Source organism: Balaenoptera musculus, chromosome 12, assembly GCF_009873245.2.
Source record: "Balaenoptera musculus isolate JJ_BM4_2016_0621 chromosome 12, mBalMus1.pri.v3, whole genome shotgun sequence".
Lineage (NCBI taxonomy): Eukaryota > Metazoa > Chordata > Mammalia > Artiodactyla > Balaenopteridae > Balaenoptera > Balaenoptera musculus.
In genome coordinates, this window is record NC_045796.1 from 53,497,116 (window position 1) to 53,519,731 (window position 22,616).

The 22,616-nt window shown below is 45.0% G+C and overlaps 2 protein-coding genes across 6 annotated transcripts in view; one reads left to right on the forward strand and one right to left on the reverse strand.

Annotated features, from left to right (window-relative positions):
* RTN4IP1 (reticulon 4 interacting protein 1) overlaps positions 1-11,158 on the forward strand; it is a 105,476-nt gene extending 94,318 nt beyond the window's left edge. For all 3 annotated transcript variants that reach the window (XM_036871426.1, XM_036871424.1, XM_036871425.1), the window contains 2 exons: positions 2,656-2,748; positions 11,029-11,158. In XM_036871426.1, the coding sequence (XP_036727321.1) occupies positions 2,656-2,748; positions 11,029-11,136 (201 nt within the window). In that variant the 3' untranslated portion in view covers positions 11,137-11,158. The remainder of the gene's footprint in view (positions 1-2,655; positions 2,749-11,028) is intronic.
* Positions 11,159-14,210: 3,052 nt separating this feature from the next.
* CRYBG1 (crystallin beta-gamma domain containing 1) overlaps positions 14,211-22,616 on the reverse strand; it is a 207,587-nt gene continuing 199,181 nt past the window's right edge. For all 3 annotated transcript variants that reach the window (XM_036871435.1, XM_036871436.1, XM_036871437.1), the window contains 5 exons: positions 22,373-22,512; positions 20,505-20,628; positions 19,910-20,068; positions 18,097-18,259; positions 14,211-14,406 (listed from right to left, as the gene is read on the reverse strand). In XM_036871435.1, the coding sequence (XP_036727330.1) occupies positions 14,318-14,406; positions 18,097-18,259; positions 19,910-20,068; positions 20,505-20,628; positions 22,373-22,512 (675 nt within the window). In that variant the 3' untranslated portion in view covers positions 14,211-14,317. The remainder of the gene's footprint in view (positions 14,407-18,096; positions 18,260-19,909; positions 20,069-20,504; positions 20,629-22,372; positions 22,513-22,616) is intronic.

A 22,616-nucleotide genomic window follows, 5' to 3' on the forward strand; every position in this document is an offset into this window, starting at 1 on the left:
GTGTTGAAATGGAATAAGTGACAAGAAAATATACATTCTGTTTTTTTTTTAATTAGACAAAATACTTCAGGCTCAGGAAAAAGGCAGTAGAAGGTTCCTCAAGGGTGAAAAGGTTGTGAGTCATGTCGACCTGGCCGGCACTGCCATGTATTTGCAAGATGACTGGCTTGAATAATTATCTTTAGCTCTTCTTGATTCTCGAAATTAATTTGGAACCTTTTGGGGGGTGAAGTTTAGGACTTTTTTCTCTTGAATGCTGTGTACTAAGTCCCTAGAGGTGGTGAAGAAGAGCTGTGATGGAGGAGACTGCTGCTCAGTCCTTAGGAGCTGGGTCTGGGTGACAGGAGTGAACAAACCGGGTGCTGTGCTCCGGGTTCTTTAGTTTCACTTGGTTCAGACAGCAGCCAGAAGCAGTGTCCACGGGGCGCTTTGTGGTGGAGGGAGGAATCTTAGCTGTCCTTTGTCTCTTCTTTCTCTTTTCATGAAACTCCGGCTTCCCAACTGCTTTAAGATATAAGTTTAAGTTTTCCATAAAATTTCACAGTTTGAATTGCAGTGAGACCTCTTACAGAGGAAGCTTCAGAGCTATCCTCTGAGAGTAAGACAGGCATAGCTCTCTTCATTTCCCTTTCCCCCGTCTTGAAAGATGATAGTGGTAATCTCACGTGAAAACCTTTTAAGTAGTTTCTGATGTCTTTCTGAGAATGTGCACAGTTAAAGCCTCATTGTAATGCCTGCCTGCTTTGGTTTACTCTCTCCTGTAATGGCCTGGAAAACCTACACAGACCTCTTAGAGCAGAATATAAAAATTCTGCTGTTGCAGACCAAATGTTTCACTTTACAGGGCAACCTGCTGTAAAGAATTATAGATATGGCAGTTATGACCACCACTGTTCCTCTTTAAAACTCTAAACAATGATCAGAAGGTTTTAATTATAGTCTATAAAACCAGTCCTATGGAGAAGTACATGAGCAGGTCTTCTGTGATTGTAACTAACGGGACCTGCTCTCAGCTTGGGACAGTCCCAGTGCCTCTGGTGTCTAGCCACCTAAGCCTTCAAATGTGTTTTTGTTTGTTTGTTTTTAAGTTAGTTGCCTAGACCAGTGCTTCCTGACCTCTTTTGTGCTCTGACACACAGAGAAAATGATAGTATTTGAATAGCGTATCGAGACCACTCTGGGCCAAGAGCAAACTACCTGGAGACTTGCGTTAGCCCAGGCTCTGCCTTGCTACTCCGAGGGCTTGTCATACCTATTCTAGGGCGAGTTTGGCTCTATTTACATCTGTGGTCCTGAGATAATGATCAATGGTGACCCCTTTAACTCTTACAGTTGTTCCAGGTTAGACAATAAGGGTCACTCAGCCAAACCAGTAAGCTGTTCCCGGCACACTCATTGCGAAGCTCTGCCTAGACTACAGCTTGGGTTTGTCTGTCTCTCCACAATCTTAAACTCTATTTGCATTGCCCCAGTCTTTCCTCGGTAAGCTTTACTTTCAGCACTAGGTAAATATTTATCAAATATTTTCGATGTGTCAGGCACCTTACATACATTCTCATTTAGTCCCTCCAGCCCCCCTGTCAGCTAGGTGGTGGTACCTCCATTCTACAGGCCGGGAGACAGGCTGAAAGTGGTAGCTTGACCTAAATAGCACAACTGTCAAGGCCTGAGGTAGAGTAGCAGGGGAGTTCCACTGCACCTGCCGGCTTCATGCCGTGATGGTAGCTGATCATCATGCTGAGATTGTGCGGTGAGCTCAGTGGAGAAAGTCTGAGCTCGCCCAGCAGTTGGGGCAGGTGCAGGGAGGGAGGCGGCGGGGAGGTACTGGCTGGCCCCCCTCCTGCCTCTGGGTCGCTCCCGTCTGATGAAGTTTAGTTGGGCAGGTCGTTGAGGTATCACTGAGAACCTCAGCTCACTTGCTGTTTTGATAATGGCCTACCCTACCTCCGACATAAAGAATAATAATCAAAGTGGCTATGGCAGTAGAGCGGTCATGAACCCTCTTGGTGTAAGATTTTTGCCTAGCTTCACCAGGGGGCATTTTGCCCCATAGTAGATGAGGTGGCTTGGGACTTGCTATAACTATAGGGGAAGACCCAGCCGTGACGCATGAGGAACTTTATGCTTTGTTTTGCCTTTAAAGCTGTCTTAATTCCTCTCAGAGCCAGAAAAAAAAATCTGTGATTGGATTTCTTGTTTAAGATCATATTTTGGTGCCTTATTGCCCTTAAAGCATTCTTGAATTAGGTAAAAGCTCTTTTCTGGTGCCTCAGGGCCTTATTCAAACCTTGGTAGGGAAAGTCTAGAGGTCTCAGCCCCTCATATGTCCTAGGGAAGAAATTGAGTGTGTAAGATTAGACTGTCATTTTAAGAAGAGCTTTCCTGTGCTTACTTGCTTGTCAGTCACAACTTGGGGGAGAAGCCCGATTTCACATGGGTATATCTCTGTTCATTCACTTATTTATGAAACATTTATGGAGCACCCACTATCTGTCAGTCACTGTGCTGAGGTGCTGGGTGTACAGCTCATTGTGGCAGCAGGAGATGGGAAAGCAGTTTGTCTGTCTTAGTCATCCAGGCAAGACTTTTCCCTAAATTTGCATTTAGTCAGATTTCATCCTTTCCTATATTTGACACATTTTGTTTTCTTTTTAGCATTTCTGGCAAGGAGTCCATTATCGCTGGGCTTTTTTCATGGCCAGTGGTCCATATCTAGATGACATTGCAGAACTGGTGGATGCGGGAAAGGTAAGTGTGTTGCCAGGGCGTCCCTTGTCATCTTGGTGACCTGCCCAGCAAGCCTAGTCAATGGGGACTCTGCAGAGGTAGGCTCGGCCAATGTCCACGCTGCCTTACACGCCGAGTTTAAGTGCTGTGTTTTGGGTTCTGTCTCCACGGGAATCATAGCCGTAGACTGCTGCATGTGAGACAGAGCGTACACCATCTAGTGCAGCCCTTTGGTTTATAGATGAGAGGCAGGCCGAGAGAGCTTATGTGATTTTCCCAGAGACACTTGGTTAGATGGTAGCAGAGCTGGGATCTACAGCTGGGCTGCTGATATTTTGATAATGGTCCTGAAAAGAAGGCACCATGAAGGCAATTGTTGCACAAAGGTGGGGATACACTTGTGAGTTTACAATTGAATTGCTTCTTGAGCTTCTTTAGTCCGAGGGTGAGGCTGCTTTGGAGGCAAGCAGATTTCCAGATGAGCAAGGAGATCAAACACTGTGGAATCTAAACAGAACTGGACTAGAAGTTAGGTCCCTGGGTCTCCTGTTCCCAGGCCAGTGTAATAAAATCGGCAAATAAATGGTACGTCTGAGAGGGTCAGTGGGCAGGATGTGATTCAGGACTGATGGCGATTTTGGTAGAGACAGCTGGTTGGTGTTTCTGTCTATTCGAGTCTGTCCTGCAGCGGACTTGGTGGGGAGCGACTACTGCTTGGAGCCTGGTCAGCCCTTTTTGGGTGTCAAAAGGCCTCTTAGGGCTGATGGCAATTGAAAGACTCCTTAGCTACCACCTGCCTATTTAACTTCTTACGTGGTTTTAACGGCTCAGACATGCCATCTCTGGAAGAATAACCCAGAAGGCAAACTCATATTCTGGCACTGACATTCGTGATTTTATTGAGAAATTATATGGAATTATAAATGAAGGGAGGGCTTCCCTGGTGGTGCAGTGGTTAAAAATCCGCCTGCCAATGCAGGGGACATGGGTTCAAGCCCTGGTCCGGGAAGATCCCATATGCCGCGGAGCAACTAAGTCCGTGCGCCACAACTACTGAGCCTAGGCTCTAGAGCCCGTGAGCCACAACTACTGAGCCCGCGCGCCTAGAGCCTGTGCTCTGCAACAGAAGTCACCACCAAGAGAAGCCCGCGCACCACAGCAAAGAGTAGCCCCTGCTCATCGCAACTAGAGAAAGCCCACAGGCAGCAACGAAGACCCAACTCAGCCAAAAGTAAAATAAATAAATAAATAAATAATAAACAAATGATTGGAGAGGCTTATGCACCCTAGAGGGTTGCATGAAATCATAGGTGAAACGATTCTCATTTTATAGATGAGAAAACTGACTCAAAGGGATAAAGGGACATGCTCAAATTTGTAGACGTGGGACCAGAACTCATACCTCTGACCCCAGTCCTGTGCTTTTCCCTCCCCACCATTAAGCTGCATTCTTCGTGCTTGAAGCTGATCTAGGACTTTAGCTTAAATTGACTTGTCCTTGTCATTTTACACTGGGCAGGGAAAGGGTGTGGAGCAAGTCCAGCATCACACCACGTGATCCTTGCTAAGCCATATGGAAAGAGCCCCTTGAAATGGGTTTTCTTGTGCTGGCACCTGACCCTTGCTGGCCCATCTCATCTTTCCATTTTGGTTCGGGAAAAAAAATGTTTTTAGGAACTACTGGCTGCTTTTTGTGCATTTAGTTTTTTTGTTCTATTTCAGCCAAGGAACTTATGATAGAAAATGGCCCACTACTGTTTCCCAAATATTTTGGTTCCAAGTTTGCTTGACTCTTCTCAGACTTCTAAGTCTTGATGTGTACTGGGTAGACAGGAGCTCAGCCTTGCTGTGAGTGCAAGCTGTCAGCCTTGCTGTGGCTGCAATGTGCCTCTCTGTAGGGATCTCCCCATATCCCACAGGGATGCTTATTTTATTTCTAGGAAGAAGGAAATGAACCATCATCAGATAGTACGGCCCATGGTTCTGCATAGTGCTGAATGGGGGTGGAGCCTCGTCATTAGAGAGGCCCCTGTCCTCCAGAAGTCCCCACACGTGTCCTGACGTCTGCTCCAGACTGTCCACATGCTTATCATTGCTCTTTTGTGTTCAAAATATTGTGACGCTCTCTCTACCTAGAAATTACTATTTATGCAACAGAGAAGAGAGGTGTTTGTGTACATGTCCCTATTGAATTTGGTAGATAACTGGTGGAATGGCTAAAAGAGGACATGGTAGAAATAATGATGCCCTTCAAGTGTCCTCCTCCAAGGGTGAGTGAGGAGATGTTCCTTTGGCCTTTGATTCTCTTCTCACCAGGGTTATTTGGGCTCAGGAGTCATTTCTGACAGTGAAGGGCTCTGGGACTATGGCGGTCGATATGTGACACTGGATCCACGGAGAGGTCAGCTGTGCTGTGCATCCTGCTTCTTTGTGGGTGTGAGAGGTTGTTGCCTGTCTACACTGGAAAGTTGGAAAGGATAACAGAACAGATCTGCTTACACATTGTGTGGTTAGTAAAGACTGTTAAGTTGGACGAGGACACTGAAATCCTTCCAAGCTTTGGCTGAGTGCTTAATGAATCTAATTAGCAGGTATCTGATAGAGGAGCTGGAGTTGTTTTTTGACAGTGTGAGGCCATGAACCAAAAGAGGCTACTCTTTTAAAATACTTTAAGCTTTGGAATGAATAATACATTTGTAATATTCAAAATCCAAAAGGTAGGAAAAGTTATTTCATAGACTCTTCCTTTGACTCCTGTCCCTTGGTCATGGAGATTCTCCTTGTCAGGGCCCCAACATTACCAGTTTTTTGGGCATTCCAAAGATGTTTCGTGATTCAGTAGGGTGAAACAAAAAAATGATTTATAATTAGCACAATGAGTTTAATGGGCTGCTACTGAAACTGTGCCTTATGCCTGAAGTTTATTGGCATTTTCTCCTAAGCACAATAAACATTTCCTATTTTTATACTATTTAGCAAACTGTTTTTGGTGGGGTGCCTACCACAATGCATGGGGCACACATATACAATGGAATATTACTCAGCCATAAAAAGAACTGAAATTGAGTTATTTGTAATGAGGTGGATGGACCTAGAGTCTGTCATACAGAGTGAAGTAAGAGAGAAAAAGAAATACCATATGCAAACGCATATATGTGGAATCTAAAAAAAAAAAAAAAAAAAAAAAAAAAAAGGTACTGATGAACCTAGTTGCAGGGCAGGAATAAAGAGGTAGACATAGAGAATGGACTTGAGGACATGGGGTGGGAGGGCGAAGCTGGGGCAGAGTGAGAGTAGCATGGACATATATACACTACCGGATGTAAAATAGTTGGCTGGTGGAAAGCAGCAGCATAGCACAGGGAGATCGGTGCTTTGCGATGACCTAGAGGGGTGGGATAGGGAGGATGGGAGGGAGGCTCAAGAGGGAGGGGATATGGGGACATGTGTATGCATATGGCTGACTCGCTTTGTTGTGCAACAGAAACTAACATGGTATTGTGAAACAATTATACTCCAATAAAGATCTATTTTTAAAAAAACACTTAAAAAAAAAAAAAAAAAGACATGAAAGAAACTTGAAATACTGGTTGCTGCACCTGAGGAGGGGAACTATACGGCTGGGGATCAAGTATGGGAGGGAGATGTTCCTTCATACCCTTGCATCTTTTTGAGTATGTGTACGCACGTGTGTGTTCCTGTACTTATTAAGGCCATTGGAGTCCACAGGTCCATTCAAGATCCTAGGTGACCAGCCAAGCTTCTTGGTTGAGCGATGATGTGAGTATCTCGGTTTATTTATTTTAGCCAGCATCAGAATAGTTCCTGTGGAACTTATTTGAATTTAACTCAAAACAGTTACTGAGGGCTAGTGGGCACTTCGCTTCGCCCAGTAAGGTGTGGAGAGATGCGTTGGTCACGCTGAATTACATCCTGAGCAGTGCTGGCCACTAGAACTTTCTGCAGTGATGGAAATGTTCTCTGTCTGCATTGTCTAGTGTGGTAGCCACTAGCTGTAGGTGGCTGTTGAACACTTGAAATGTGGCTAGTGCAACTGAGGGACTAAATTTTTCATTTTATTTACTTTTGATTAAATTTAAGTAGCCACATGTGGCTGGAGGTTAACCATTTTGGACAGTGCAGCTTTAGAGACAGTGTAATAAGTTCTGAGGCAAATGATTTCCCAGACCCGCCTTGGGATGGCCAGGCCCTAGTTTTGCAATGAACTGTATTCCAAAACTTTAAACTCCTTATTTGCAGCTGGATTTTTTCTCCCATAGAAAGAATGTAACAGCTAGGGACTGAGTCCCTGGGACCACTACGAGAGCGTTATCTTGCCAGATGTGGTAGGTACCTCACAGCCTTGATGCTACTGAAGTTTTCAGATGCTACTGAAATTGTTTCTATGGGGAAACATAGGCCGAGTTTCTCCCCTCACCTTCTGGCTAGAAGGAGTGCCTATTTTCAGGGGTGCCTAGGGACAAGTCCTGGGAGGCACATTTACTGCCTTGGAGAGTACCCCGCCCGCCCAATCTCACCTCCTATCTTCCAGCCTTGAGTTTTCCATCTGGGGCCAGGAAGTTCAGAAATAGCAAGTCCGAGCAAAGCCCACCTTTTTCTTCTTCATATCTGCTTAGTTTAAGCCCCCTTCTTCCCCTTTATCCCGACCCAGGAAATACTGATCCTGTGGCAGAGCTCGGGGCCATGCCTGTCCGAGAGGCGGTGCTGGAGCTGTGTCCTGCCGCCCGGCGCTGGGGCCCGTCCACAGGTGTGTGGACAGGGATCGCCAGGGGCTTTTAGGTCTCCCTGGGTCTCTGTCTCCTCACACTCCCCACCCTCTGAGATCAGTTTCTGTGCCCCGTGGAGGCTGCGGCCGAGGGTCTGGGGAAGAGGTGACAGACTCGGGCTTCCCTCCCCAAAACACCCCCATGCCATGCAGTGATGACATCGGCTGTCTGGGACCCTCAGTCTGCTCCTCTGCTCAGAGCTCTGACCTTGCACTTAGCACGTAACCACCTGCGCTTCTGTTTCCTAATCTATCCAACAGGCTGGCTCAGAGGCTCCCCCGCTTTAAGCTCTACTGTTCTGTGATTTGCGCAGGGAAGTGGGGATCGAGGGAGAGCCTCTCTGCAGGCCACCGTGCCTGCCTGGGTGCCATCCTCTCTCCACCAGCTCCCTGAAGCTCCTGTGCTGAGAGGGTTTCTGCCTGAGAGGCAGGGAAGCTTGCCCAGTGGCTGAAGAGCAACAGTGTTCTGAGGCCACACCAGGGAGGCTGAGGTTCCCATGGTCCCTATTCTCATGGAAGGGACGTCAGGCAGCAGGTGCCAAACCCCGGGGCCTGGTTTTGTGCAGCCTTTGTTTAGGAAGGGAAAGGACAATCAGGAGAGCCTGAATTTGGGTCTGAGACTGGGATGAATGCCGCAGCCGTGGGCTCCCGGTCAGCTGTGCGCCCCGCGCGTCCGCGTCGCCCTCGAGTGTGGTATCAAGCCCGCCGCTTTATACCAGGGCTCCCTGAGCCGGCCAGACTACAGCAGTGTCATCACATAAATGTCCCCACGTCACCGTGAGTAACCTTTCTTTCCCCTCTCTGGGTTTTTGCTCTGATCCCTTTGTCCATAGCAAACAAGCATTCCAGGTCTGACGTGAGGCTGTGTGTAGACACTGCCTCATTATCCCATTAATCTCTGTTTGCTGTCATATATTCAGCCAACAGTGGCATTTGCCTGCCTGTTAATTGAAAGCCTCTTTTTCATTGTCACTTACGGGAAGAACTGAATGCCCGTTATGCTACAGTCAGCCCTGTGGGATTATCCGCCACAATAGGCCTGACCAGCCAGATTAAAGTGTGCCGTCGCTGCGGGCTGCCTGGGTCATCAGTTCAGGGTCCGTCTCTCCGGTCAGGTTCTAAAGTGGACGGAGCTAGGTGGGCGGGCCGCTCATCCTGGAGTGGAGCAGGTGGATTCCCGTTCCTTTGTGACCTCTCGTAACGCCGCTGCTGGTGTCCGGTGCTCAGTGACGACGAATGGGTGTTATTGCCTCCTTTCTTTTCTTGATGCCTCTCCCCGGTGCCTGCTTTGTGTGCCTGCTCTGCGTCAGTGCCTGGCACTCAGAAGGCAGACATTTAGTCTTTGTGGAGTGGGTGAATGTGCATGATACAAGTCAGGAACCCTAAGCATAAGGCAAAAGGCTGCAGTGATTCCCTCCCTGATGTGCAGAAAACTCACCTCTACCCCTAGAGATTCTGATTTAGTTGTTCTAACAGGAGGCCAAGGACTCTGCATTTTAAGCATGCATTCAGGTGATTCCTTTTCAAGTAATCAGCATCCAAAAAGCACCGTCCCAGCAGCTTGAAGGAGAGGGACGGGTTCGGGAGGTTTTGGGTGGGACATGCAGAGAACAAACTTGGATGCATTCCACTCTTTTACCAGACAAGGCAAGCAGGTTTCCTCTAACAAGGCAGCTCAGATCTGTTCTGTTCACAGTGGCCGCCATGCTGGGGGAGGTTGAGGTCACCCTCAGCTTGCTGGAGAGGGCCACGATTATTCATCAGTGGTGTCCTCCACAGGTGCAGATGGGAGTGGTGGCCTATGGACCATGCATCTGCTATCTTGGTGGCCTGGAGACTGGATCCTCAGGTGGCGCAGTCTGTTAGCATGAGGCAGGCCAGCCAAGATGCAGGCTGTGATGAATCATTATGATCCTTGGCTACCTTTCCCTCCCCTTAAGATTTTAGGAGTAGATGTAGAAAGCAGCTGCTGATATATGAAAGGCTTAGTGTGTAGCGGAGAGAGCACAGACTCTAGCACCAGCTTGAATCCTGCTTTACCACTTAGCAGTTATGGGACGTTGAGCAACTTAACTCTGCGCCTTAATTTATTCATCTGTAAAACGGGAATAATAATAGTACCTACCTCATAAGGTGGTTGTAGGGATTAAACGAGGTAAAATATACACAGCACTTAGAAGAGTGCCTGGCACATAGGACAGTTTGTGCTAGCTGTGACTTTTATGAGCTTATTGTGGTTTATGGGTACAAAAGAATTTTCAACTCTGGAAAAGGGAACTTTTGGAGTCTGAGACGCTCTCTGATGGCAGGGCTGTGAAATTCACACAAGAGGAAGGTCCATCGGGTGCATCTGAACACCACAAGAGCACGTACTTCTTCCTCTTGTAAAAGGAAAAAGGTTGCGAGATGTAGGCTTATGCCTTCTGACAGCTTATACCTGCCTGTGGAGCAGTGGCAGGTAGTTCACTGAAAGAGCCAGTGGATAGTTAATGATTTTTGCTTGAAGTTTTGAAAAGGATGAGTTCAGTTGGATTCGTGCATAGGGAGAGGGCGCTAACTGGTCCTAGTTTCAAAGGAGGTTGCTGGCAGTACTAACGATACAGTAAAAAGAACCAGCAGCACTCAAGCCTTTATGTGCTGGCTGAGCTGGCGTTCCTGTAAATTCCAACTAGCTGCTCTGTGGCTTAGCAAAGCCCCCAGGGCAGCTGCAGCCAGGGAAAGGCCACAGAGCCCACACAGGACTCTCGCTTCCCAGTTATCTTACTGGTTTTCACCTAAGTGACACTTATTAAGCTCCTGCTGTGTGCCTAGCGTTGTGCTGGGTGTTGGGGGGCGGATACAAGAGAGGTGACTAGCCCACAGGTGCGCTAAGCTTTGACTGAGTAGACGGGCCAGACATTCAACAAACTGAAACAATCCGTCCCTCTTCTGTGCACTGCCTGTGAGGGGCCACGGGGACACACGCAGCGAGAACCTTGGGACGCCTTCTTTGGCATTCTTTGGCATTTACCACACAGGACGGCGTGGCCGAGACGGGCACTGGGCTGTAGCAGGCCGTCTGTGAGGAGGGCCACACAGGCCCTGCGGCGGTTCAAGGAGAGGACGCGCCGCAGGCTCGGGTTGGGGCACACACCCCACGCTCAGACAATGGCAGCTAAGCCCATCTTGGTAACGCGGGGTCCACGGAGGGCGGAGGTTGGAACGGTAGTGGCCTCTGGATGCTGGCCTCGGGCGCCGTGGAAGGGCTCTGAGCAGGAGAGCGAGGCGCCCAGCGTGGAGCCGGAGTAGGTTACTGGTCGGGCTGGGCTCCCTTACACAGGAGACGCGGAGAGGCAGGAGAAGCCGGGGGGCAGCTGTCATGCCGGCCCGCCTTGAGTTCCTGACCCGGGGGCACCACGCAGACCGGAGAGAGGCTCGCCCGGGCTGGGCACGCGACGCAACCGACTACCGACGTCACCCGACTTGACCCACGCGGCTGTTCTCACCTGCTCGTCAACCTTTCTTGTGTTTTACAGATTCAGCCAGTTATTGAGAAAACCTTTCCATTTTCTAAAGTTCCAGAAGCCTTCCTGAAGGTAGAAAGAGGACACGCACGAGGAAAGACCGTCGTCAGTGTCGTTTAAATAAACACTCAGTTTGGTGCCTGTGGGCTCTTATTTGGTGAGTGCCTGTAGGCCCCAGCTCTCTTCCAGCCGTCCCTTTCCAGCTTAGACGAGAAGTTTCATGAAGTACATTTAGCACACACACACGTTTCTGCCAGTCATCTCCTGTCTTCTGAGCTGAGCAGAGACGGATTTTATAGCCACAGCCCCACCCCGTCATCACCCTGCTCTGCCCAGAGCGTTCTCGCGTCACCTGCCCCGACGCGCCCACGCACTCCTGTCCGCCGAGCTCCTCCGTGCCAAGCGCAGGGGATACACATGTAAGCAGGGACACGACGTGAACATCTCTGCCCTTGGACTTGGCTATAAAGCTGCTGAAAAGTGCCTATTGTGTTTTTCAAGCTGTTCTTTCACAGCAGATTTGCAAATTGTGGCACCTTCTGTTCTAGTAGCTCAAACTCTGTTTTATCATCTTAATGATTGTGAGAGATGAGAACTTTCAGCATGTGGAGGGATGGCAGCATGAAGAGCTTACTTGAAGCTAATTCCTTCTTAGGGTCATGGTGAGCACTTTTCCCACTGGCCAAAGTTGCCTTTGATTTTTATTCCATCTGCTCCACTGTGCGGTCATAACAGCCCTCAGAGTTCTGAATCTCTTAGGGTCATGTGTAAAAATCTCGCCAGCGATTTGCTTGTTTACGCTTTTAGAAAATGAAAGGTGATGTAAAGTTTGTAACTTTTTAAAACCCTTACTTTTTTGCATAAGGCTAGTCCTCTTTCAGCAACTGAAACGTGCTTCTCTGGGGACTTTTCCATGGAAATTACCACGATTCCATTGGGGACCAGAGTTCTCCAGTTTGACCCGAAACGCTTGCATTTAGGTACCTCGCCAATAAACCCGTTGCGGCTTTTGAGTCTCTAGCCTGTGCCCTCTGATCACTGACGGTAAGTGTCCAGTTCCCGCCACGATCCCCTCATTACTGCAGCTCAGCTGCTAGCGTTTGGTTTCTGATGTAGACCTGAGTAGCCTTCTACTTGGTTTCTTCCTGCTAGACACTCGTTTGTAGTGTTGCATGAGGGTTTTTCTCTAGAATTGCTGTTCCCCCCCATACAAATTTACCTCAAAAGCAAGATGTTCTTCCAGGTGTGAATGAGCCACTTTTGACTTCTCTGAATTCAACCTCAGCTCTTTCTCTTTGAGGCCTCCCAGTGGTAGTGAGGGGCACCTCTCCTTACCCTCATGTCCACTCAGAAGAGTGGAGTGTGCCCCTTCACCACTGAGTCTGGAAAGAGGCTAGTCAAAGATCTCCCCCTGCTGTTATTCTAGCAGCTCTGAAACCCACCTTGTCCAGATCAGACATTTGTTTCTAATCTGCCTGCTGACCCTCTTTGAAGCGTTACGAGGGCTAGAACGGACTCTCTCAGATTTCATCAATACGGTTAACCAGAAACAAGTTTATTCAAGAGATAAATTCAACACAGACTAGACAGTCTTACCCCACCTTACTGCAGTGAGACACACAGAGGCCTGAGGCCAGAGCTGTGCACCTAAGAACAAGACACGTGGCAGCTGCTGTTGGACGTGTGCGAACATCTTAAAACGGAAGGTAAGCCACTCTGATGGTCGCCACTGCCCCCCACAGGCTCCAGAGGGTCAGCATTTTACAACTGGAAACATACTGAGTAGCTGAAAAGGAAACAAGATTTGTTCTTCCACGAGGACAACGACATGAGGACAAAAAAGAGGAAGCGTGTACTCAAGGAGTGTTTTAGCAGTTTTGTTCAAACTAGAATCACTGTTTGTTTGAACAGCACTGACTGACTGGGCCAGGGAGTGTACAATCAGCAGCTAATCATTTTCAGTTTCCACTGAAATGCTTGCTGCGTCTTAGGGTTCTGAGATTTGGCCAGCTAGGATTGCTTCAGTCTCCTTTCTTTCGCTTTCTGGAGAGAATTGCTGGTCATCCTCTTGAGTCTTCCACACCTCTCGTTTCTGCTCCCAGAAGTACATGACCTGAGGCTGTCCCCCAGCAGTCATAGCAGGTGCGGGGCCGTGGAGCCTCACAGGGAAGGCAGCCCCGTGCAGGCCTCGTGCCAGTGCAGCTGGACAGGAGGGCAGGAAACTGGGCTAAAAGACCTGAGTTTAGCAAAGGCCTGCGAGAACTACCTGTAGATGAGTGAGGACGGGCTCATAAATTAGGTCATGGTAATACTGTTTCAGTAGCATCTGCAAGAAAAGCACTACTCACTCACATGTGACATTCTAGAATGGGTTAAAATAATCCAGATCCTGCTAATAAATGTTAGCAGACATGGACATGCTATCTTTGTAAATTTACTAATTTTTTTTTTTATATATTTATTTTTGGCTGCATTGGGTCTTTGCTGCTGTGCATAGGCTTTCTCTAGTTGCGGCGAGCAGGGGCTACTCTTCGTTGTGGTGCGCGGGCTTCTCATTGCAGTGGCTTCTCTTGTTGCGGAGCACGGGCTCTAGGCACACGGGCCCAGCCACTCTGCATCATGTGGGATCCTCCTGGACCAGGGCTCGAACCCGTGTCCCCTGCATTGGCAGGCAAATTCTTAACCACTGTACCCCCAGGGAAGTCCCCTAATTTTTAATATTAACAGAAACATTTTGTTTATACTTAGTTGCTTAAGGTAGGTCTGACTAGATAAGGCTTTCCCCACTTCGCTATACGGCATAATTAATAAGTCCAGAAATCAGAAGATCAAGGACCAAAATTACAGGCCTAATAAATGATTTCTTCTCAGATGCTGAACAGTCCTACCTTACAAACTTGAGCTTCTGTCCTTCCCTTTAAAGTGTACAGGACTTGTAGGTCTGCAAGGTCGGTAAGTTTGTTCTCGTTCTCTATCTTTGGAAATAATTTAAAATGTACATAGTCTTGCTGCTAATGAGGCAACCTGTTTAAACAGCTACTGAAAAGAAATGAAAGGGATGAAACAAGAGGAGGATAAATGACTGGTTTAAAACGATTCCAGTCTTTTGAGAAGATGAGTGGTTGTCCTGGTCACGGTGCTGTGATTCAAGAGAGAATTTAGAGTTGTTGAAGGAGCAGGTCCACTTTCTTCTTGGTGCTTCTGTCTGCAGTCCTTGTTTTTTCTTTTTTTTTTTTTTTTGTTTAAATAAGGTAGCCGAAAGACCTCCAGAAATATTCCTCCTGCATTCTTTAATTCAGGTCTATAGGACCATGGCTTCCCACACTTGTGTTAGCTTCTCTTTGCTGACACTGTTGAGGATAAGGTGATTGTGATCATACTGTGTACCCCCTGAAAGAGAGAAGAGGAAAATGATAGAGGGAAACATGCCCACATGAAGGGGCTGTAGCAGACACAGTTTATCATCACAACACCAATGTAACAAGAGTAAGCAAGGTGTAAAACTATGTGCCTCGAGGAGACAAAGCAGGGAGGAAAGCCCAGAAACACACTGAGGGCTGAGAGGTTCCAGCCTCTGGGGGGTGATGTGTTAAAGCCCCATCATATGGCACCGGGCCGGCGGGGTGGGGGGGGGTCAGAATCTAGAAATGGGAAAAGGAATAAAGAGATTGTGACAAATATTCAGTGGTGGGACTGTGGATTTGAGATACCAGCAAAAAAAAGCAGGCGGGCCTGAGTAGAATGGTCATCGGAACAAATTTTGCATGAACAATGAAAAATAGTTGTATTAGGTCAAAGGGGAGGTTTGAATGATACCCAGAAGTATAGGCAGGGCAGCACTCCCACTTCTGGGAACCCACAGGCTGTGGTGTATAAAAATTCATTGCATTTAACATGCTGAGTTCCATTAGACTGTAAAACTAGTATGGTTTCCCTTTCACCAGAATATTTTTTTCCAAGGGTGCCTACTAGATATTTCAGATTCTTCAGCCTCATGGCCTCTTCTTTCAGTGGAGAAGTATCATTAACAAAAGAAAGGGCCATGCGATTTTTTTCCAGTGTGGAGTAAACATCCTTTCAGATACCTTATCCTTTTCAGCATAAGCCTCTGTACCAACGTTATAGCACCAAGGACTCCATCAAAATTAAAATCTGTTCATCTCGCCGCAGGGTAAGTGCGACTGGTATTGAAATCATACTGCAGCCTCAGGCCAAGAGAAATTAAACGTTCTCTTTTAAAGCATTTACAAAACATCCAAAAGGTCTGAAAACTTACACAATAGATTTTGATAGGGAAGAAATCATCTCTTATGCATGCCCCTAAGAAATTGGTTTATCATCATGATAACTAAGAGCCTCTGCACAGCTAGGTATAGGACAGAACACAAAGGCAAGGTGCCCTGGGCATTTTATGCTTAAGTTTGGGAAAAAAAGTCACCACCACCACAGACCCCACCGTCTCCACTGAGGCACAACACACAATACTTGCTGAAATCTCAGTGGAGTATAATCTTAAGGTCACAATGTCTTTTTCATTCTTCAAGATTATAGTATCTTAAACATACTTTCTGTGTATATTACATCATAATTCTAATTAGAGTCATGACGACTAGAAAGTTCTTGAGAAATAATCTGATTCATTCTTTGCCTTTGGGGAGGATTAAAATCCTCCCAGACTTTTTTAAAGTGAGTGTGAATATGCTGGTATCTCTTACACTGTTGTTACAATGTCTTTGGTCTGGAATAATACACGGTTGTCTACCAAAACACCAGGAGATAGATTAAAAGAAATAAATCTTACGGTAATATTAGTAGGTAACAAATGGTCAACAGTTGTAGCCAGTGAAAGTCACAGTCTCCTATTAAGTGCCCCTAAGAGAAAGATGTATTTCTATCTCCCTTGCACAGTATGTGGGATGTGTGGCCCTACTCTCTCTTGTCCACAAGATGGCATCATTCTCCCACATTCTGAGACGTTTAAACCAGTTTAACAAGTGATTATTGTAGCTACCATACTCGATATACTGAGAGTTCACAAACATACAGAACAGTATCCTTATTCCAAAGGCACTGAACTAATTTATATTGCATTTTAGGAAGTGACCTTGGAGCTTTAAAGTGAAGCACTAAGGAGGAAGCTCCTGGAGTCCCACAGTCCTTTTCAGAGTCGAAGACTAGAAAGCCAGGTATCCTTAACTCCTGGTCAACTGCCAGGGTAGCAAGTGGGGGAAAATCCCATATCCTTGGCGCTTCCAGAATGTAAGCGCTCTGAAGCCAAGGTACTGTCCTTTTTTTTTTTTTTTCCCTTTCACTTTGATACCCCCAGTGTGTGGCACAGAGCCTGTCACATAGTGGGTACCCAATAAATACATGTTGAAAGAATAAAAGGAATGCTCTAAGAGACTAGCTCATAAAGATTACAATGACCTTAACCCTGGACATTGGAAGCTGATCACATCTGTAAGAAACATGAGTCCGTATTTTCCCCAAAATCCATGTTTCCAATTCAGTCTAGTCACATTTCTTTGGCTTCTCTGGAGGTTTTGAAACTCTATCTTGTATAGACTGAGGAGCTCCAGTTTAACAAGTTGTTCAAAATAAGAATAAAGATAGTGACTCTTAACAGTTTGAACCTCAGGTTGACCATCTATAAAATGGGTATCTTACTTGTGTACATACTGACAGATCGGTCGTGCCAGCCTATAATGCATTTGTCTCCTGCTTGCATTTTATACAATGTACGACTTTGGGCCCCATCCAGCCTGGAGTTAGATATTGCTTAGTGGTGCTCCCTAAATGTAGTGCCCTGCCTTTGCCTCATTAAACTTAGTTTGCCTCTGGGTACCTTTCTGTTCCTCAGATTCTTTGTGAATTCTAATCCCATTGTTAGGTGGCTGGGCCACTCTCCCCACCTGCAGATCCGAAGTGACAGCCACTTTTCTCCAGGGGCAGTCACCAAAGCCCCTGATGGAAATGTTCAGGCTTATTCTCCATCTTCCACAAAAGTTATTTTAAATCCAGGTTGCAGCTGTTTCTTCACCACTATATCTTAATTTTTAATGACAGCTTTGGCTCAGAACCCTGACTCAGGTAAAATTGAGCCAACTTTCTAGCCATGATTTAAAGTGGTGTGTGGTAATAGTATGGTTCCACTAAATTGACGAACATAACCACACTGGTTTCCTGATAGGGGATAGAAAGTCTCCATTAATAATTTAAAGCAAAATTACCCCATATGACATGAATAAAACACACTATCATCATTTGCTTGTCTATAGCAACGGAGGTTCACTGAATTCCCATGTCTACTTGAGGTCAGTTTTTTTGCTTTATGTTGTTTTAAAATTATCATCAGTAGTCCTCGTAGACAGGCAGCATGGGCATTACCTGGGAACTTGTTAGACATGCAGATTCTTGGGCCCTACCTCAGACCTACTGAATCAGAACCTCTGAGGGTGGAACCCAGCAATCTGTGTTTTTTAACAAGCCCTCCAGGGGATTCTGATGCAGATAAAGTTTGGAAACCCCTGGCCTAAATTTATTTGCTCTTCCCCAAGCACCATCAATCGGTTTGCTCTGGATTAACTTCACTGAACAAATGTTAAGTTGAAATCTTTTTGGCTATGTTGTTTGTTTTAATTCCTTTTCAGTCTTAGATCTTTACAATGGAAGTTTACATGCGTGTACATGAGAATCATCAACTATACAGACTGAGATCATAGCCTTTTAACTTGGGAATTTTAGTCTAACATTGTTATAATAAATGGTTTAAAGTTGGCCCATGTCCGGATTCCACCTCAGCACTTAATGGGTGTGAGATTGTGGCCAAACTGATTAACTCCTCTGAGCCTCAGTTTGGGGGCTGTGAAGCGGGGGAAGGAGGGATAACACAGGCCTCTTGGGGCTGCTGTGAAGATCACGTGAGATAACGTACGTACAGTGTATAGCACTGAGGCTGGCACATAGTAAGGGATCACTTACTATTAATAATAGTACACGCATCATTTTCAAAAGTAAAGAAGAGCTTTTTAGTTAACTGAAGAAAGACACAACAAAGAAAATAAAGGAAACGATCCTTACCTTTGATATCTAAAACTAAATTTGGCTTCAGCTTGCTATAGATCCTGCCGTCAGACTTCATGCTCCAGAACTGACTGTCGACGCTCTGTTCGAGCGCCAGGCCCAGTTTAGAGCCAGAGGTTACTAGGCTCCCCGCGATGGTCAGGCAGCAGTCTTCTGCTATCTGCTCAGTGGAAAAGACAAGGTACCTTAGACATGAGTGGATATACATTCAGGTACCATTGTAAGCAATTTCCTGTGTGAGCTGATTTTTAAAGTTATCTTAGCCCACATGAGGAATTTCAGCTTCTAGCCATGGTAACTGGGATCAAACAAATATTTATGCCCTTCATCTCAGATGACATAAGTGATAGAAAGTTCTCAATTCTTGTCCATTGTTAAGAGATTTATGCCCTTTGTGAGGCCCTCTGTCTTATAAGTAAGGGAAGCCTTAGAACACTAAAAATGCCCATCATGATATTTCTCCCCCAGAAATCACCATGATCTGAGGCTGGGTCTGTAGCTAATCTCCCCGACGTATCCACTCCACTCAGCCTGACCCTTCCGGAATATGACTGCATCTCTAATTTTGAAGGCTGCTGTGGCACTGAAGTTGCTAAAAGGGCATTTTATCATTTTAAAACTTGGAATTCCATTTACTAATTTCTCTTGTCTTCCTTCATGAGAATGTCTAAAATTTTCTAAAAAGGCATGCTATCCAAGTATAAAAAGAGAAAACACAAATGCAGTAGAGTGTGTTCTAATGCAAAGCAAAGATCTTATGGGTCCTTCTATGAACTGAATCTACCCTTAATATAATATAAATAAGGTATGGTAGTCATGTTCATATGGCATTTACACATATTGCTATAGAAAATGCTTATGAAAAGTGTACTAGTCTACAATATATTGAGATAAAAGGATTGTGATAATCTAGGACAGTTTCCTTTTTCTCATTGACCTATCAAATTCAAAGCTGTTAAAACAGTATCACTGTAATGTTCATTAGAAATAAACTGCGGAAAGATGCCATTTTCTTGAATTAAGATAATTCAAAGGCAGAAGTTTGCTTTTTCTATGCCTCTATATTAGTTACTTCTGTTTCTCATGCTATTTCTTCTATGCATGTCTAAATAGTACTTCTGTTTACTGAAAGGATGATTCTCCCTCAAGCACAACAGACCCAATTAACAAGCTGTACTTCTTTCAGCAGGCCGTAATGCCTTCTGCTGACGCACGGGGCACCAGGATTAAAAAAAAATCAGGAGCAAACAGTCAAGCCCATAAAATCAAGGAGTTAAAAAGAATATGTACAATAGAAGTGTGAGCGTCTCTCATAAAATCTTACAACACTCAGCTTTTAAATGTGCATTGTGGTGGGAGTGATAGGAGGGAGATGGGCAATTTTCCATTTCACAAGGTGTGACAATTGGGAAATGGATTGTGTTGTACACAGGGTGGTATCTCTTCACCCTTCAACCTAGTCTGTGGGGTCCTCCAAAACGGAAACAAACCAAGAGTGATCTGTGTTGATAATGATGGGGCTTATAAATTTATTTCTATAACAAGTAGGTTAAGGAAAAGGGGGAGGGTAACACAGACATTTCCTTTTTCTATTACTGTATAAAAATCAAGTATAGATGTAAAGATTCTATCTTGGATCAGTGCTAGATTTACCTCCCATTTAGGTTCCTAGACAGGTTCTATCAGAACTAAGAAATAGTTTCATGAAAAACCTTCTAACTTAGTTCTGAAAATGCTCCAGGAATCGTGAAGTAGCATCTACTTGAAGAAAGATACTATTATAGACCCTTGTCTAATCCAAAAAGCTCACCCTGCATTTGATGCATCCTTCTTGGTAAATCCAAATCTGATCCTCAGCACCGACATCCTCCATGACCTGTATTCTGAGAAGCTTCAGATCCTCTAAGTTTCCATTGGTTGACATGAATAACCCTGTTGCTTTGTTTCGAAGTCTGAAATAAATTCGTTTCTAGAAGACAAAACCCCAGCAACAGTCATATACAAGCTGTACTTTAGAAGCACTGAACAAGCATCAGTAGCAGGGGCAGAATCCCAAATGAGGCTGGATAAGGGAAAACTGCTATATCTGAGAGTTTCAGAGGCTTTAGGATTTTCTCAATGAGGAGAGGTTGACAGAATTTCAAAGTGCCTGGGGCTGGGAGCCTGCCTATGGACAACCCAGGGCTTGGGGCATACCACGTTTTGATGTCAGGCGTAATAACATTTCTGAAAGCAGTCACAACCTTTTGGCACCAGAAACACAGCCGAAATTCAGAAATTCTCGGGGGGGTGGGGTGGGGGAGAGGCCAATTTCACACTTAAAATTGAAACTGAAAAGTTAATTACATTTACAAAAAATGATTTCAGAGAAGAGTCTATTCAGAGCATGTAGAAGAAGAAAATACCTGAACAAAAGGTCGTAGAGAACCTATTTGGTGACAGCCACTGAATTCATACCAATTAGGTACTTCTGCTGGTGACAATAGGAACTGTCGACCCCTGTAATTGCCATATTCATAAGTAACCCATCTGGAAAACAAAAGGAGATAACCACAGTAAGTACCAATATCCATTTCACAGTGGGCACCAATTATATTTTCAGAACACTTTGATTTTTAGACTGAGCTTTTCATTTATTTATTTTTAATTTATTTTTGGCTGCATTGGGTCTTCATTGCTGTACTTGGGCTTTCTCTAGTTGTGGTGAGCGGGGGCTACTCTTCGTTTTGGTGCGCGGGCTTCTCATTGCGGTGGCTTCTCGTTGCAGCATGCAGGCCCTAGAGCGTGCAGGTTTCAGTAGTTGCAGCATGTGGGCTCAGTAGTTGTGGCACACGGGCTTCAGTAGTTGTGGCTCATGGGCTCTAGAGTGCAGGCTCAGTAGTTGTGGCGCACGGGCTTAGTTGCTCCGTGGCACGTGGGATCTTCCTGGACCAGGGATCGAACCCGTGTCCCCTGCTTTGGCAGGCGGATTCTTAACCACTGCACCACGGGAAGTCCCTAGACCGAGCTTTTTATACTTTAAATATATGTTGGAGGATTAAAAAAAGGAAACTACCTTATTATTAAAAACAGCTACAGCACCCGTGTCTTGACAAATAGCAAATTCATGGTACATGAGTATTTATGCCCAAAAGTTCCACTCTTGAAGAGAAATAGGTAAGTTTTTTCTTCAATAAGGCAATGAACTAGAGATAGTCTTTTAGCAGGACAGCCCAGTACTTCCTGTGAACTTTACATAAAACATCTTCAGTTGTAATAATGGACCTTTATTTAAATGGTTAATACTTGTAAAGTTCTTACACAGGCTAAGTGCTATGTAAGGGTTAGATAAAAATAAATAATAAAGTTTTGTTTAAAATGAGAGTAATCTTCCTCAATCCAGAAAACTACTAAAGATACTCAGGTCTCTTCCACACAGAGATGCTGGTACCCACACCTGAAGTCTGGGTTCCAGCGCAGACCAGCATGCAAGCAACACAGCAATCTTTCTCTCTGGTTGATGTATTACATCAAGGAAGAATGTTCTCTATTTTTAACCCTGGAACTCTAAAATGTTATCATCGTAGTCATTTTATCATGAAAACAAAATATTAGTTTAAACCTGTTGGAAAAAAAAGTCATGCATAAAATTCTATCACCCTAATAATCCGAATTTGTTTTTTAAATAGCTGTAGTCCTCTCCAACATTTGATGCCTTCAAACTATACCTATTGTTTTTGTGAGTGAAAGAAAAATACTTTTGTAAAAACACATTACATTGATAGTCCTTATTCATTTTTACATCTTAATTTCAAAATTATTCAAAGTTGAGAAAAATCTTCCCATGTTGACATTAAATCATTTTGCCTATAACATCTGCTAGTCACTCCTAGTTGAAGGAAAATCCCAACCATTACTCCAAAATCAAAGGACTTGGTCTTCAAAAGGATAAGCAAAATCAGTTCTCTTTCCTACTTACGAAGGAAGTGCTCAATAACTTTATTGCAAAGCATTCGCCTAGGAACTTTGAGAGTCCTTATCTTAAGTAAACTAAAAATCTGGATGAAGAGATGATGTCCCACACCTGGCTTGTCCCAATAGGAAAAGTATACTATGAGGGAACATAAATATTAACCCTTACAGAAAAATACTAAGAGGGAACATAAATATTAACCCTTACAGAAAAAAAAGGGGTTATACGTCAATTTGGTTAAGGTAACATAGAAGAGAAATATGATCAAACTTAATTTTTAAAATCTATTTTACTGAATAAACAAGTAGGTAACTCACTTACATGCCACCAATCACCTGAACAGAGCGTATGTGCGTGTTGAATCCTAGGGATCGGAGATTAACTATTTCTGTACTAAATTCAATCTTTTTTCCTTTGAAGTCTTCTCTTTCAAAAAGAATAATTGTTGGTTCAGAAAATTCCTGTTTAGGAACAAAAATAATGTTGTGTTACTCATCCTTGATAGTAATTCGAACTTAACGTGAAAATCATCTTGTTACAAGGACAAAGCACAAGATCTGGCCGG